General features: G+C 45.8%; 1 protein-coding gene across 2 annotated transcripts in view; it reads left to right on the top strand.

Annotated features, from left to right (window-relative positions):
* Window positions 1–16847, top strand: part of Spock1 (SPARC (osteonectin), cwcv and kazal like domains proteoglycan 1) — a 494127-nt gene that overhangs the window by 205289 nt on the left and 271991 nt on the right. For both annotated transcript variants that reach the window (XM_006976754.4, XM_076573439.1), the window contains exon 3: window positions 15607–15652. In XM_006976754.4, coding sequence (XP_006976816.1) covers window positions 15607–15652 — 46 coding nt within the window. The remainder of the gene's footprint in view (window positions 1–15606; window positions 15653–16847) is intronic.

Here is a 16847-nt window from a genome sequence, read left to right as displayed (position 1 = left end):
TGGGTTGCCTTGGAATGTTTCTGGGCTTTTCTTTGGGTTGGTCCAGGGGCCCTCTGTTGCTGGAGAGCTTCTCTTCAGGTTCCACCAAGCTCCACAGTCCCACAGTCCACTTATAAAATAATCACTCAGACGCTTATATCACTTATAAACTGTATGGCCATGGCAGGCTTCTTGCTAACTGTTCTTTTATCTTAAATTAACCCATTTTTACAAATCTATACCTTGCCACGTGGCTGGTGGCTTACCGGCATCTTTACATGCTGCTTGTCCTGGCGGTGGCTGCAGTGTCTCTCCCTCCTTCTTCCTGTTTCCCCAATTCTCCTCTCTTCTTGTCCCGCCTACACTTCCTGTCTGGTCACTGGCCATCAGTGTTTTATTTATATAGAGCGATATCCACAGCAGCCCTCCTCTTTCTTGCTTCCAAGGCATGGTGCATGGTGTGTTTGTCACAGCCTCAGCTAAGAGTCTACAGGGGTCTTAGATGCAGCTTTGAATGAAATGTGGATTTTGGCAAAAATAACTTCACTCTCTGAGTCTGAAAGTTCCTTTGTAATATGAGGGATGTGCTACTTCTCTGTTCATCCCAAACACTTTAAATTAGTGAAGCGAGCACATAACACCCATCTTTTGTTTGTTTGCATGTTCATTTGGTTTTTGTTGTTGTTTTCTGAGACAGGGTTTCTCTGTGTAACAGTCCTGGCTGTCCTGGAACTCACTTTTGTAGCCCAGGCTGGCCTTGAACTCACAGAGATCCGCCTGCTTCTGCCTCCCAAGTGCTGGGATTAAAGGCGTGTGCCACCATCACCCAGCTAGATAACAACCATCTTAATTTTGTAAAAATTGTAAAAATTATTTTTAAAAGCAGAAACAGGAAGGAAACTCAGCTCTCCCAAACACTGGTAGTCACTGTTGCCATTTTGAGTTTTCCTTGTGTATATTCACTTTTGTCCTCACATGGCCTGTGGACATATCTTCAGGATGGTTGAGAGCCTAGAGCTTGTAACTGTGAACTTGACTGAACAAGACTGTGGTTCTGGCGTGATCTAGCAGAGCCATGTTTACCTGGTGTAAGACAAATTGCTAAATGGTCTTATAAATTAAAAAAACCCAGAGCCAGATATTGGGGTGAAAACCAAAAGATCAGAGGAATAGGACAAGCCACAGCCAACCTCACCTTACTGACTCCTCAGCCTCCAAAGAGACCTACTTCCTGTGTACCCACACCTATGTGCTTTTCTGTTCTGTTCTCTCATTTGCTCTCTCAGCCCAGCTACATCACTCCCTCTTCCTGCCCAGCTTTGTCATTTCCTGTCTGTCTGTACAGACCTCCAGACCTCTATGGTTAGTGCTGGGATTAAAGGTGTGTATCACCATGCCTGGCTCTGTTCCCAGTGTGGCCTTGAACTCACAGAGATCCAGACAGATCCCTGCCTCCCAAGTGATAGGATTAAAGGCGTGTGCTACCATTGTCTGACTTCTATGTTTACTTATAGTGGCTTTTTCCTCTGATCCTCAGATAGATTTTATTGGGGGACACAATACATCACCACAATAGTAGCTGACTTTTCCCTCTGATCCTCAGATAAGCTTTATTGGGGTGCGTGAATAAAATATCACCACATCCTGGCCTCCAGCATGTTAGTGGACCTGGCTGCCCTGTCCCTTTGCATGCTGAGAGCTGTGAGCACTGGTGTGTGTGTGTGGGGGGGGTGCATTTAAAGTGGAGAGGAAGTAGTTAGCTACTATTACACCCTTGGCTCTCTCTCTTGAGTCTTAGTTTCGGCTTCATTCCTCCATTGTTCTCCTTGCAGGAGAGGGCAACATGGTGAGTGATTTGCTCTTGGGAGTTTGTCTGTAGTTTATGTCTTCATAGTTCTGGCCATCATGGGGACAAACCAGCTGAGTTATTTCTTAAGGTTCTTGAGTTATTTACTAAGAAAGGGACTTGAGGGATCTCAGATACAGTAATTCCTTGTATTCACACTAGTGCCTTAAAATGTGAGTGGAAAAATAAAGATCCAAGCAATAGCGGCTATTGCTCTGGTTCAGCGTAAGTTCTTATGCATGCTCCAGCCCTTGGCACCCTGTGAAAAAATGCTCCATTTTATGTACACAGAGATTTGGGGCATATTTGGTTTCTTATTTGACAAATTTAGACTCTGAGACAGCAGAGACTTGGATTGTCAGTTTTCCAATAATAAATGAATAAAAAAAAGCATGAAATCATCCCATGGCTTTGATGGCTGAGTGCCCCTCCACAAGAAACCATGTCCTTACTGGTGTGTCTGTGTTAGCACATAAATGATCTCGCTTGAGGGTCTGAATTGAAAACATGGAGGGTTTTGAATTTAAAAGATGGGGGCCTCAGATGCCAGGCTGTACACCCTTCCTTTGCCCTGTCCTCTGCAGGCACAGTCTGAGTGACGACACCAGGGCATTCATTGTTGTCCTGGTCTGAGGCTTGGAGGCAGGACCCCCAGGGTTTTGATTCCAGAGCATGGTCATATTGGTGTGTCACTTACTCTTGGGGCGCTGCCCTTTAGAGGGGTAGATGCTTCATTACTTAATGCAGAGAAGGTGCAGCTGGCTGGCAGTGTGCCTCTTGAGGGGAGCAGTGGCAGATAGTTGGCCGCCATCATGGCTCATAATGACTCACACATGTTCTTAACAGGTGGCATGGGGACTTTTGCTATTGGACCAGAAAGGTTGAGGACTGGAATGCTCGCCCTGGGGTGGCAGGTGGTGGGTCTGTGTGCTTCCTAGGCACCAAGTCTGTGCTCTGCCGTGCCACTGAAGCCCTGAGGGTAGTGTTCATCCTGTGTATTGTTCCTCCCCAGTGTCTGCAGCCGCTGCAGAGCTTCCTGGTCCTTTGGCAGGAGCAGGCTGCAGGTGCAGAGGACACTGAGGAGACCTGGCCAGTGCTTCTGCTGTCACTGCCTCCGGGTTCTGGAGCCATTGGCTTTTTCCTGACTCTCCTAAGCTGAGGACATCCACAGCAAAGACTGTGCCCATGAACTTGGGCTAGCTCCACACTATGTGCAAGCCCTGTCCCCATACTCTGCTTCCAGAATCTTCCTTAACCTTCAAGATCCGGTGGTTGCATCTTTCTCAGTAGAAGTTGCCTTGCTTCTCTGGGGTGTGCATGTGTGTACATGTGCATGTGCGTATGTGCGTGTGTGATAATAATCAGGGGCCTCATCCTCATAGTTGTTATAGCTATTTTTCTTTAATGGCTACATTTGTCAGGTACATTACATTTGTAAGGCATCCTTACATTTCTGGCTCTCTCTCCTCTTGGTACACCACAGGCTTCATAAAGCTATGGGTTAGCTGTTCCTCACATCTGTTTTCTGGCCCAGTGTCAGGGCAGACAAACAACATGATAATGGTGCATTTAGAATGAACCTTTTCACTGGCCCCTGGGCTCTCATTGGGCTCCCTAGACTCCATAACACACAGGGCTGAGCATGTTTGGAAGACAGTAGTTGCTTGGGCTGCTTCCCTGGTGGCTCTTCAGTGCTGTCTGCTAAATCCAGCATGGCCAGCCGTAGCAGTCCAGCTGGGGAAAATGGGACTGCTAGACAGAGATGGACCAGCCTAGTATGTAGATACTGGGGCTGCATTCCTACCAGGGAACTCGTGTGCATTGTTGTATGGTATGAGAAAGATTCTCTTAGGGCTCTCTGGTCTCCGCCTTGTCCTCATGACAGAAATCCTTCTGTTCTCTGTAGTGGGCCAGATGAGAATATTCTTAGCTGTGGAGTCCGGGTGATATGCCTCTGGTCATGTCCCTAAGCTTTCTGAGTCTATCAGCATCTTTCCTCTGCTGGTGGGCAGCACTGATGCTTTTGGGTGACAGGTTTCTGTGACTCAGGTTTTGTTGGCAGCTCTGTGGATTCTGAAAACAATATTTAATCATCCTTAGCAGATTCTTACCCTCACTTGGTGAACCCTGGTTTAGTGGTGGGTGCATTCTCTCCCTCATGGAAACTTGTTGGTAATTGTGGAGGTAAACTTTGGCTCAGGAATATGAGGCCATTTTTTGGCAGGCTTGTTTACTCTGACCACCTCATGATAGAAATCATATTGCTGCAGACATTACATATTTCACAGAGGAAAGCTACCTCATGATGGAAACAATATCGCTGCAGACATTGCATATTTCACAGAGGAAATGGCTGATCCTGGCTGTGGCACTAACATGGAATGGACAAAAGACTTTGATGGGATCTATTTGGGGGCTTTGTTGACTCTGCTGCTCCAGTGCTCCTCGGGACAGTGTCATTGGCAGGTGACAGTAGGAAGTGGACACTTTAGGGACCCGTTGAAGAGCGTCTTTAATGCTACCACTCCTAGACTGTCTGTGGAAGCGGCAAGGGCAGCAGAGGGCTGGAGGGAGCTGTAGTCGAATGAGCCGGGTGGCAGGTAGACATTTCAGAGACACTGTGGCTGTGGCTTTCCAGAGGGGAGAGTTGAGTCAAAGTGCCACAGCTTTTGGTCAGCATTTTGATGTCTGGGCTGCACCATTTTGATTGGGGCTTCTGAGAAGGCTGATGGCAGGCAGGTGACAGCAGCAGTTCAGGGCTCGCAGGTGCAGGACACTTCTGTGACCTCATCCTTGCTGGCTCTTGTAGCTGTGCTTCTTGGCCCCAGAGGCCATCATTGTGCCCAGGAAGGTTAAACTTGGGTAGGTAAGGTTCAGGAAGGTGGGGCTTGCTGCCCACCTTACTGGGGCTGGATTCACAGCTTGAGTTGCTGTCTGGTCCCTCAAAGACCTAGTGAGGCATAGATTTCTGTTTTCCCACTTTACTGGCAGGAAGCTTCTGGTCATCGTCATGCTCATCTCCCATCCCTTCCTGTCTCCTGTCTTCACAGAGCATGCATGCCCATCCATGGTCCTCTCTAGGGTCTTCAGTCTCTACATTCCTTACATGGTGCCACTGAAGGAGGCTGTATTGTGGTGAGAACATGGTCAAGTCAAGTCAACACTGAGTTCAAGTCATATTTCTCCTTCTCACTAGCTATGTGACCTAAGATAGTAATAGCTCATTCCAAACTGCAGTGTCTGTACCTGAGATACAGGACTGTTTATTGTACCTGTCTCAGACAGTTATTGTAAGGGCCAGATAAAACAGCATCTGGCCAGGTCATCACTGGACCACTCACACATGGTGGCCGTTACTGGTGTCATCATTATCACTATTAGCTTCTGTTTAAAATTTTTATTTAAAGATGTACACTTCATTTTGGTCCAAGCCTTGACTCTAAAACCATTCATTAGATCTTCTGTTGCTATGATAAAAATAACCACAACCAAAGTAATGTAAAGAAGAAAGGATTTGTTTATTTTGGCTTATGGTTCCACAAGGAGAGAATCCATCCTGGTGGGGAAGCTTAATGACAACATTTCATCCACTCGCAGGAGAGATAGTGAGAGTTAGTTAGTTAGTTAGTTAGTTAGTTAGTTAGATGGATAGATAGAAAGATGGATGGATAGATAGATAGATGATAGATAAAGAGAGATGATGATGAGATAGAAATCGAGAAATGATAGACAAATACAGAGATAGAATAAAGAGAGATAGAGATAGATGATAGAAATGATGTAGAGATGATAGAGATAGAGATATATAGAGCTAGAGAAAGCTAGAGCTAGGGATGATAGAGATAAAGATATAGAAAGACACAGGAGGTGGGAAGTGGGGCCAGTCTACAAACCCTCAAACCCCCCCACCCGCCACTCCAGTGACATACTTCCTCTATCAAGTCTCCAGTTCCTAAAGGGCCCATGCTCTTCCTGAGTGGAACCATCAACTAAAGACAAGTGTTCAAATATATGGGGAACGTGTCTATGGGTTGTAAAGTCTGCTTGTTCCGAGATGATATGGGGGTACTAGCTGTGAGGTAAGGATGCTACTGAGCACCCCAGTGCTGCACACCTTGACCCATCCTCCCAAGTTCCCCGTGTCATTGTTCTGCTTCCCGGGTCCCATGTCTGCCCCAGCTGGGGTCACCAAAGGGAGGTGCCCATTTCATTTTTCTCTACTCCAGTTCCTCATGGCCTTGAATCCAAGTAGAAAATTATGTGTGTGGGGGGTGGGGTGGGGAGATGTTGCAGCATCCAGGAAATCAGGCAGAGGTGGGATCATTGTGTACTCATTCCGGCTCTGCTGATCCATATGTGTGTTAAACACAAGCGCCATGTTGGCACTAAGGTCCCACGGTGAAGCCACCCAGCCCAGCCCCGGGCAGCTTCTGTGGCAGAACTACAGAAGAGCAGCCAGCTGCTGCAGTGCGGCCTGCAAACCAGTCAGGTAGCACAGGGCCTGGAAGAGCATGGGCTTCCAGGACAGGCAGCATGCGGGCCAGTTTGAGGGAGTGAGGGCCTGGTAGCCTAGGGAGGATGGGGAAGTGTGCTTCAGGTGTTGAGTGGACAGCATGGGCAGCGTTTCAGAAGTCAAGCAGATTTTGTACTGTTTCAATAAAAGATAAAACCAAAAACATTCATTCCGGGCTGGAAGGGGGCTGGAGTGTGACTGGAGTGAGCTGGCGAAAGCCTGCAGGGGCCGGGCCCTAGGAGCCTGGTTAGTGGACTAGCCACTCCGGATTGGAGCAGTGTGGAGAAGAGCTGGCAGCGCTTGTGGGAGGCCAGGAGGCCGGGCGGGGCATGTGGTGATGCGGGGAAAACTGTCCTGGATGGAGGAAGTGGTGGTGTGGATGCAGAGAACTGACGCAGAAGAGGGAGCCACGGTTGTGAGTCTGAAGCATGGGATTGCTACCGCCGAGTAAAGGAAGTGAAGCCAGATAACCCGGGTTTTTTTATTCTGAGGACCGGGCTTTAACTCATGGCCTCATATACCCTAGGCAAGCGTTCTTCCACCAAGCCCCCAGCTTCAGCTGGATTCTTGCCTGAGTGAGTGGGTGGTCAGAGGTTCTGTATACCCAGCTGAGAGTACCCCAGGGGCCATGCTGTGCATGTGGGAGGCCCTAGAGCTGAGCAGAGGACCTCTAGTGTTCTGTGACTGGTATGCATGCTATACATAGTGGCTCTGACATTCCCTCGGTCACCTGTCGCTTGGTCTGAGTTAGTGTATGGTCTACTTCCTTTGCCCCATTGAGGGCTAAATTACAGTCACCTAGGATGCTCTTTAAAATCCCATGCTGGATGCCATCATGATGAACACCACGCTCCAGGCCCCTTAGTCAGCATCTCCAGAGTAGGATAGGAATCAGTGATTAGAGAGTCCTTTGGCTGCTCCAGTACTTAGCCAGGGACAGCGACTTTCTCCTGGAATTAATATAATCCAGAGAAGACTAGTGGGGAGGAAGGAATGAGTGATGGCATATAGATAGTACCCTTTTCTTTCTTTCTTTTTTTAAATTTATTTTTATTTTATATGCGTGAGCATTGGCCTGAACGAATGTGTATGCACCATGTGCATGTAGTACTAGCGGTGGCCAGAAGAGGGCTGCACCTGGAGTTGCAGACTAAGACCGGTCATGTGGGAGCTGGGGAACAATCCTGTAAGAGCAACAAGTGCTCCCGCCAAGTGCCAAGCCGTCCTTCAGCATACGCACGGTGTCCTGTTGTTAAACGGAAGCATGCTCATGGAGGGCCAGGAGTGGGGGGCTATCAGAAACATAGTGGGACACAATTAACTTGGAATCCATAATACCTGGACAAAACTGGGTCTCAGGCCAGTTATCATTTGTGATTTCTGGGGAATGAAATTTTAATGCTTTGAGACAGCAAGGGCTTTGTTTGGTGTGCCAGCGGCACAGACACTTTCAGGGATCCTTCATCTGCTTTCTTTATGCAAATGACTGATTACATAGAAATTTTGCCTTTTGGAGCCCAGTCTCTGTGTTAGGATACAGTGAGTCATCATTGAAACATTTACGTGTGGGTTCAGGGACTCACCTTAGTGTTTGTACACTGTGAAGCAGGGAGCAGTCTAGTCTCATAAGATCGCCTCTCTCTGCTAGATAGGCTGTGTTGTCTAGATGAGGGTCACTGAACTGTAGAGTGGGCGTGTGGTCTTTAGAAGCAGACCTGCAACTCAAGTTTCCAAGTCACATTGAATTAGTTTCTTCATACCAGAGACTAGTAAAATAGCCAAGATTGAAAATACTTTGTAATTGTTTTCTGGTACAGCTGGGTCACTTTTCACGTGTGTCTCATTGGTAAAACTCAAATATACCGAAATCACATCATAGAAATTTTAAACATACCACTTCCACAGAGCCTGTTGATTCCCTCTGTGTTCCTGGGGAACCTCACTGATGTAAAGCTCTAGAAATGGGCACGAGAGCACTTGCCTGTCACTTATTTCTGAAAGCCAGCTGTGCTGGGCATTGAGATCATTGTCAGGCTCTAAGAGCATCTTTAAGGTAGGTACCAGTGGATAAGGAACATGGCTCAGAGAAGGCCACTCAGCTAAGAAGTGCTGGAGCAGGAACTCAAACCCACACCCCCTTCAAAGCCTGCCCTAGCTCCTGCTGCCTTTGAGTCCATGGAACTGATTTCTCTCCTCCCTAGATATCGACAAGACTGCCTTTCATTAGCTCAGACAGGCTGGCGGCTTTGCTGGTGAGGACAAGGGCATGGGTGGCATGGGTCTTGCCCCACGGTTCAGTATGAATGTATACGTAGCATCCTTTCAGCATTTGTGTCAGCAGAAGAATACAAGAAGATACAGAATACAGTTCAGAGAAGGAACCACAGACTTGCCTTTTCTGTTTGGGTCAATAACACACCTTACCACCCCAATTTGGATGGCTCCATAGAGACAGTAAGTCCCAGAGAAAGGAGAGCTCATCGCAGCAGTTACAACTCTAACTGGCAGGGAAGCAGGGGTGCGAGAGAGTAGGGGTGGTGGGGGCAGGGAGGAAGATGAGTCAGTCCTACTCATCTCACATATTTCCATGGCTGCCCAATGTTTGAAGTCCCCGCCAGCTATTTTGGAGCTTCAGGGCAAATGATGCTTTTGCAGAAATACAGAAGCTCTATTATTCTTGGCCTTTGTTGTTGTCTTTTTGTTGTTGTCTTGGAACGTTTATTGATTGGGCTGATGTTGCAGTGAGTCATTTGACATTCTTGTGGATGGGAACGGTGGATGAGTGTCTGGGTTTCATCAGAGTTTTGGTAGCTCTCCTGCAGCATGCACAGATAGCTGAGACATGACCCCCCCCCCCCCCCCCCCCCGCAAGTCATTACCTTTTTACCTAAGTCCTTTCTCGTGGGCTCTGTGGGTGATGGACCTTAGTAAAGGAATGATGGTAGGTGGCTTAAAATAACTGGCTATGACCTTTATAATGTTTTGAAATTTTGATGCATTTATCAAAAATGTGTACATTCCTTCTTGTTTGATGTGATTCTTTTATTTTTTCCCATTCATTATGCTTTCGGACTCAGGAAGTTGAGGTAGGTTTTGCTTTCAAACCCTATGTAGACATAGTATCAAAATAGTTGCAAAATAAAATGTAAATTGTATCTCAGATCTTTAATCTCCATGGTAAATATTTGTTTGCATTCAGCCAACCGGGAATATACAATGCTTGTTTCTCATGGGTATATGTGAGGGATGTAATTTATCAAATGTATATAAGCAGTCCATTGACTGTGTTATTTTTTCTCATTAGTTACACTACAAGTACGATTGTCAGTTATTATCTGTATTTTACTGGTGGGTTATTTATTGAAAGAGCGGAGAAACCCACATTGTTATTTTCTAAATCATTCTGTCTAAAGCCTGCAGGACTTTACACCAAATGTCAGACCAATTTATCAAAGAATAGCTCTATTCAGGGTGAAAGTGATTTAGAGTGTGTGTACAAACATCCACCCACCTGTGCTTACACACACCAATAATAGTTATGGGGATTTCTCAGGGGCTGCTGTGCTCTTAAAGCTAGATCAGCTCTCTCGTATTTGAAGCAATTCATCAAGAATTTATCATGCACTGTGGAGTGATACCTAAGGGAATATGCGGCTCAAACATCACCTAGGCTCAAGCATGTGTGTATTTGTGGGGGGGTGGCAGGATCATACATACACATTGAAATGCACTACAGCAACATACAGCACACAGCTCCTGTCCCTGGTCAACCAAAGTCCCACGAGTGATGTTTAGGGGCTTCAAGTCACTTCCCAGTCTGGACTTGGGGGTCAGTTGGACCATTTTATTCAGGGTTCCTCACCAGGATGAGGCAGGATGGATGGGGCAGGCTTGGCAGAACAGATTCACAGAGAGAGAGCATGTTACTGGTTTAGAGATGTGAAGGGACACAGCTCAGGGGTGAGGTGGCTGGATAGGAGGCCATGACATTTCCCAAAAGATGAACTGCTTTGCATCATATAGTAGGTTGACTAGCAAGCATTTGCACTGTATAAGAATTGGTCACAGGAAAATGTCCTATTATACAGTAGATGGCCTTACAGGAGCCTGGTCTGGAACTTCTTTTAACCAGTTTAGGGAAACCTCCTACCCAACAACCTACCTCCGCACTACTCCACTCTGTCAAATGTCACGGAAGAGAGGTGAACGAGTGTGTGTTGAGTCACCTTCAGAAAGTTTGACTCCGGTCTTTAGTGGGTCTTTTCACGGGTTTGTGCTTGGCGGAGTTAGCCTCCATCTGGGATGCTACTGATACAGAAACACTGCTTCCCGACAACAGAGAGACACACTTCTCTCTGTTGACTGACAGTGGCCCCACAGATGACCTCACAGTGACTGTGGTGACCTCTCTGTAGCTTGCTTCCTCTGCTCACGGCTTTCTTGTTCACCCCTGGTCAGGATAAATGAGGCTCTCATTTATTTTCCAGACTGGCAATTTGTATTGTCTCAGGTAATCTTCAGATGGATCTGCAGGGTTCAAACAGTTTAGCTAAAATATGTATGAGGGAGAAATTATCTGTTTCATGTGCACTCAGTGTCTTTGATCTGTGGCATCTGAAGCTGTTGTATGTAATAAATTACCCCTCATCTTCATATTCAGAGCCACAGCACTTGGGTGCCTTTGCTTGGCTCTGCCCCCAGCTTTTCCCTGGAGTTGGTTTTAGCTGAAGTAGGAGCCTCCTGAAAGGGAAACCCCTGGAGAATATTGGGGCTAAATTGTGTCAGCCATTTGGGGGCTCTGGTATAAGGGAAGAGAGATCATGTTCAATTGTGCTATAGGACAAGCCTGTCCACGGTGACTTGATCACCCAGAGTCCACAGAGGTTTGGCCTCATTTCATGTTAGGCAGACTCCAAGCTTCCTTTAGCAGACTGCAATGATCTTGTCACATGTAGTCACTTGTGCAGGACCTGCTTCAGGACCCCAAGAACCCAAATGTTCACATCTCTGAAATCAAGTGCACAGTGTTTGCATAGAACCTGCTCATGTCCTCCCTGTAGTTTACATCACCCCTGGATTACACATGATAATTAATATAGTGTGAATGCTATGCAATCATTAGACCGCATGGTTTGGTGAATCATTATAAGGAAATCGACTGTGTTCAGTGCAAATGCAGGTGTTTTTCAAAGGCTTCTGATACCAGGTTGAATCTGTAAAAGTGGCATGTAAGGTACAGAGAGATGACTGTGTTTATGTGTCTCATCATACACAAAATGACTTGTGAGAATACACACATTTGTTATTATATGTTATAATATGATATAAAAATACACACATGCATGTGTTTACAACTTTATATATATTTGTATGCAGATATGTGTGGTGCATATGTATGCATGCACATGGGTGTGTGTGTATGTATATGTACAAATTTTCTTTTCACAGATGCTGATCAGAACAGAGTATCTCTAATGCAGTTAAAAATTCAGTTAATTCCTTTGGACCAGCTATCAGCAGCTATTCATTTTATAGCATCCAGTGCTGTGTTTCTGGGGATATTTAGCAAATGAGATGAATGTTGAGATAGGATTTTTGTCTCAGTTGACATGATAACATGGTACTACAATACTAACCAGTCTTTGGTTCTTTGCTGTGAGCACCAGCCATTCTTCCCTTCCTCCGCCTTAGACATACAACCATCGATTTACTTTCTGTCAGGCTGACTCTTTAGAGTACTTACAGTCCTGAAATGTTTCGTGATTTCAGCCATCAGTCCGTAAACTCATGCTTGAGCCTCTGTTTAGACTGGTAGAGTCTTGGAGAGTCTCATCTAAGGAGAGTTGGGCAGGTCACTTGTGGACTAGCACAGTAAAATAGAATTTGCCTTTCTTCCTAAGAATTGGCTGGACTCCAAAGCAAGGCTGTGTGCCTCCCTGTCCAGAAGCTGACACTCTTAGGCCCTGCAGGGTAGACTATTAAATACAGATAGGGAGCCACTCTGCCATCCATGCTGTTCAGTCTGAGCAATACATTAATGAGAGTTATTGAATTTAATAAATGACTATATTTAGATGTTTACTCTAAGTCTCTGTAGCTGAAGTAGAAGCCTCCTCAAAGGGAAACCCCTGGAGAATATTGCGGCCAAATTGTGTCAGCTGTTTGGGGGCTGTGGTATAACCAGTTAGGTTATGTCTGAAAATTAACTGTTTCTGGGTCCTTGCAAGAATTCCATCATTCGATGACCACATTTCTCGTCAAGAGGCCAAACCAGACAGACTCACCTAGCAAGCTCCCATCTATCCAGTAGCCTCCAACCCTATCTGAATTTGAATAGATATCAACTTACTTGGGCTAGGAAAATGGTCAGAGGTAAGGGCTCTCAGGTCCAGGTCTCTGCTGCCCTTGCAGCTGGCCTCTGAGGTTCTGCTAGCAGGAATGTATTGTCACACACCTCAGCATCAAGCTGGTGTGGGACCAGGCACCCTGCTGCTGGATGAGAACGCTACAAAGGACAGCAGCACCTGTGTTTCATTTAGACAGAAAATAAAAGCCTGGCTTCTACAAGCTGTGTCTTGAGCCTTAGAGAAGAGAGCAGCCCTGGTATCGGTGGAGTGACAGTTTGAGCCCATAGATAGCTGTCCTTAAGTCTCTCAAGGATGCCAGTGGTTAGTTAGGTGGGACTTGAGGAGGAGCAGATTCCCAGGTGAAGTCTCTAGATGGCGTTCTTCATCCCTGGCTTTTTGTGCCTCGCTGATTCTACCTCATCAAAATCTCTCCCAGACTGAAGCAGCTGAAGCAGCTGAGCGGGTGTGGGCTTCTCTGGGGCCACTTGTACATGTTAGAATAGTGATCCCTCATGCCCTGACGCCTCACACTCTGACCCTGGCAGTAGATGTGACAGCTAGAAATCCCCTCCCTGCTGGCCCTTGCCCATTTCCCCAATGACCTTTGTTGCATCGAGTACTTCCCAGTGCTCATGATCTTAGCCTCTGGTGGAAGGTTTTCCACTAGCTACAGTAAAATTCATAATACTCAAAGCTTTGTGAGCTGCCAGCTCCTTGGCCTGTGTTTTGGTGATCTACTTTCCTCTAGTGGGGGAAAAAATGATCAGATGCAGGGCGGGATTCCTCATCCCACTCGGCCTCCCTGGGCAAGGGGCTGTTTGAAGGACTTACTTTGCATAATGAGTTTTCGTTCAAGGTGTGCTTTCACATTTGCACTAATTAGGAAGTATTATTACATTTGCAGTGGATTTTAAATATTCTAAGGCAGATATCAGCTTTTAGAGGCTTTATATTTAAAACCGTGCTTTCCTCCCAAAAGAAAAATGTAAAAATAGCAATTAGAGTTAACCTGCAAAGAGACAAGGTCCGGAAGAATGCTTCAAATTCCATCCAGGTTCTCAAGTGTTCTGAATCATTAGGGAATATGCTGTTCTTGGGACCTGTTCAAACCTTTCTGGGATATCAAAGAGAATGTAATGTGTGAAATTAAAGTAAAGGAACTTACCTTAGGCTCCGGCCCTTCCCTCGGACGCACATCCTCACCTTCTAGAGCTCCCCTGGATTAGAACAGCATGTTCAAGTGAAAAGATTTCAGAAGCTCCACACTGCCCTTGGACTTGCTGCCATCCACTCTGCATGAGAAGAGTACATTGGTTGGCAGTCTGAATAGTTTGTTATCTTTGTCCTCTGGTGATGAGACCAACCCTTTGGGGTTATCTCTTGCCTTGCTCTCATGAACAATAGACTCTTCTGGTAACAGGATTGTCTAAGGCTAAGAGGATATTGAGCACCAGACAAAAACATTGAGTACTAAATATTCCACCAACTCCCACCCTTTACTTAAGACCACTTAGCACTGGCTATTAGTTTTTAGATAGCACAATGCCCCAAATTTGGATTGTCTTTAAAACAATAAGTGGAAGGGGGGATGTTGCAGATAGATTGTTCTAGACTTTCTTAGTGATGGCTCATGGGATAGATCTCAATGCAATTCAGGTGAACACAACAGTTGTGCCGTAAAATTAAAGCTGGAGCAAAGCGGACCAGTTCCTTGGAGTTAAAAATAGCTTAGTGCTGAGTCTCTGGGATCCAGGGGAGGCTGTTCATGTTTATTCACACTCTGCAAAATGGAATCACTAGCCATGAAGCAATATGTTCTGATTTAACTCTAAATCCAGTTTCCTAAGATCTGTCTGAGGGCTTGGGTGACCTCAACAAGGATCTAATAAAGTCAGGTGATTGAACAAGGAGGAGGCTGATGAAATCCACAGGAGATTGTGTGGGAGATGAACTGCAGCATGGGACAGTGGGGATGGTAATTTAAACTAATTGTACACTTGGATGTAAATTAACGTATCCAGAAGGGAAATCGGGGGCTTGTTTCAGACAGCCTTTTGAAGGTATCTGTGATGTGTGGAGTACCTGCCCCAAATCACAAAGCTAACAAACTGGCCATCAGCTGAAAAGGGCCAAATGCCCTGGAGGTGGTGTGGCATGATGCAGAACAGTCTCGCCTTTCCTGCTGGCATGCTGTGGGTGTGCTGGGGAGGGCGAGGCCAGTGGTGTTTGTTTAGAAGGGAGAGGGTTGCTAGCAGTAAGGAGAGGTTAATAGAACCCTGAAGAACTGAGTAATGAAGGACCCACCTTGGCACATGCTTGGTGCAGACTGCGTGCAAGAACCACATGGCTGTGATGGGAGCAGAAAAGACTTGGCTTCCCATCCCCCTCCATCCCTAAAACAAAAGACATTAAGCTAAACATACAGCCCAGGGGTGTTCTAACTTTTGAATGGCCCTCTGGATTTAGGCTCCCTAAGTGTTGGGAAACTGCAAATGTGCACCACAAGATATATGTCTCCATGTAAAAGAAATGCTGACAGTTAAATTATCAGCTGTTACAAACACAGGGGCTTAATCCTAAGTGAGAGCACCCAGGCATCACCTACAATATAATTGATAGCAGATACACCTCACACTTAGGAGATGGCTGGGCTTACATGTCAAACTAAGATGAGCAGAGCTGTTTCCATATCGGGCTGAGATGTTTTTTATAACTCCCAGTGTTTACTACGCACAATTTGAAAGGCGAGGATTGCAGAAGTAAATTGACTTTTTTTTTTTTTATTGCATTCTAATGCTTGTTTGGGGAAAGATTTGTAAGCTGTGAGGGTTCTCCTTTGTGTTTTGGAAAAGGGACAAGGCAGCTTTTATGCAGGGAGAGGCCTCTGACATCTGACCTTTGTTTCTACTTTTCTTTCCTAGGATGACTACTTCAGAAACTGGAATCCCAACAAGCCCTTCGACCAAGGTAAAAGGATGCATCATTTCTAGCCGCGCACACCATGGGAAATGCCCGCTCACTCTGCCTTCCTTGCACGCAGCTGATTCTCTCTCTCTCAAGCTACCTAGCATTCTTATTTTATTGACTTTGGGCCCTCAACTGAGTGGGGTGGTAGAAATTATTTTATCAAATTGGGTATTTGTCTGAGGTTATTTCTAGACAGATTTAAACAATTTTTATAACTCGAATCAGCTGGTGAAATTATTGATTAGTTTTGTTTTTTTTAAAAAAGTAAAATGATTATCAAGCTTGTGAATTGTGGGGCTGGTTATACCCTGAAGTTTTATTGATAGAGTATAATATGCTGAAAGATATCCTCCCATTCAATGAGGGGGAAAAAAGAATAATTCTGGGAGATTTTCAAGGATACTTGAAATCATTTGTTAAATGCATCCCTTTATGATTTTTATTTTAAAAAACAATTTTCTTATTTTGTGTGTGTGTGTGTGTGTGTGTGTGTGTGTGTGTGTGTGTGTTCACACGCATATACATGTGTGAAGGTCAGAGACAGTCTTCAGGAGTTGGATCCCTCCTTCGCCCATGCGGGCTTCAGTATCACCCTCAGCTCATCAGGCCTGGTGGGAAGTGAATTACCCCCTGCACCATCTGGCCAAATACCATCCTTCATGGTTTCTAAATAGAAGCTGTCGCAGTGTCACTCATGGATAGGTGGTTGTCCCCTCGAGTCCTTCCCACTGGTCCTGGGAGACACGGCACTGTTACCATGGGGCAGATGTAAGTCATTATGTCCTTGTGTGAGTTACTAGCACACAGCGAGGGCCTAATCTGAATTACTGTCCTGTTCCTGCTGTCCCATGAGTGACAGCTCTTGGTACAGACATCACTGCCATAATGACACTAAGTTATGTTGTGGATATGCGTGTCCTGTTAAGCTTGCAACGCAGAGGAGACACCATCTACCATACATGTTTTCCATGGCTCACAATTCTGACTCTTGGCTTTCAGTTCAATCTCTTCCTCTGGACTCTTTTCCTCATCAGGAAAACTGATGTTGAAATTTTCACGTGTGTTTATCCCAAACCTTAAAGCAGTACAACATCTCCTTTGTCCATTCCCACATGCCTTCATCCATCCATCCATTCATCTGCTCACCTTGACAATTTATGGAGCTCTCACTGTGCACAAACACCAAGCCGGAAAG

The sequence above is a fragment of the Peromyscus maniculatus genome, chromosome 5 (assembly GCF_049852395.1).
Source record: "Peromyscus maniculatus bairdii isolate BWxNUB_F1_BW_parent chromosome 5, HU_Pman_BW_mat_3.1, whole genome shotgun sequence".
Classification (NCBI taxonomy): domain Eukaryota; kingdom Metazoa; phylum Chordata; class Mammalia; order Rodentia; family Cricetidae; genus Peromyscus; species Peromyscus maniculatus.
Note: the sequence above shows the minus strand (reverse complement) of the source record. Positions and strands in the feature narration are given on the sequence as shown.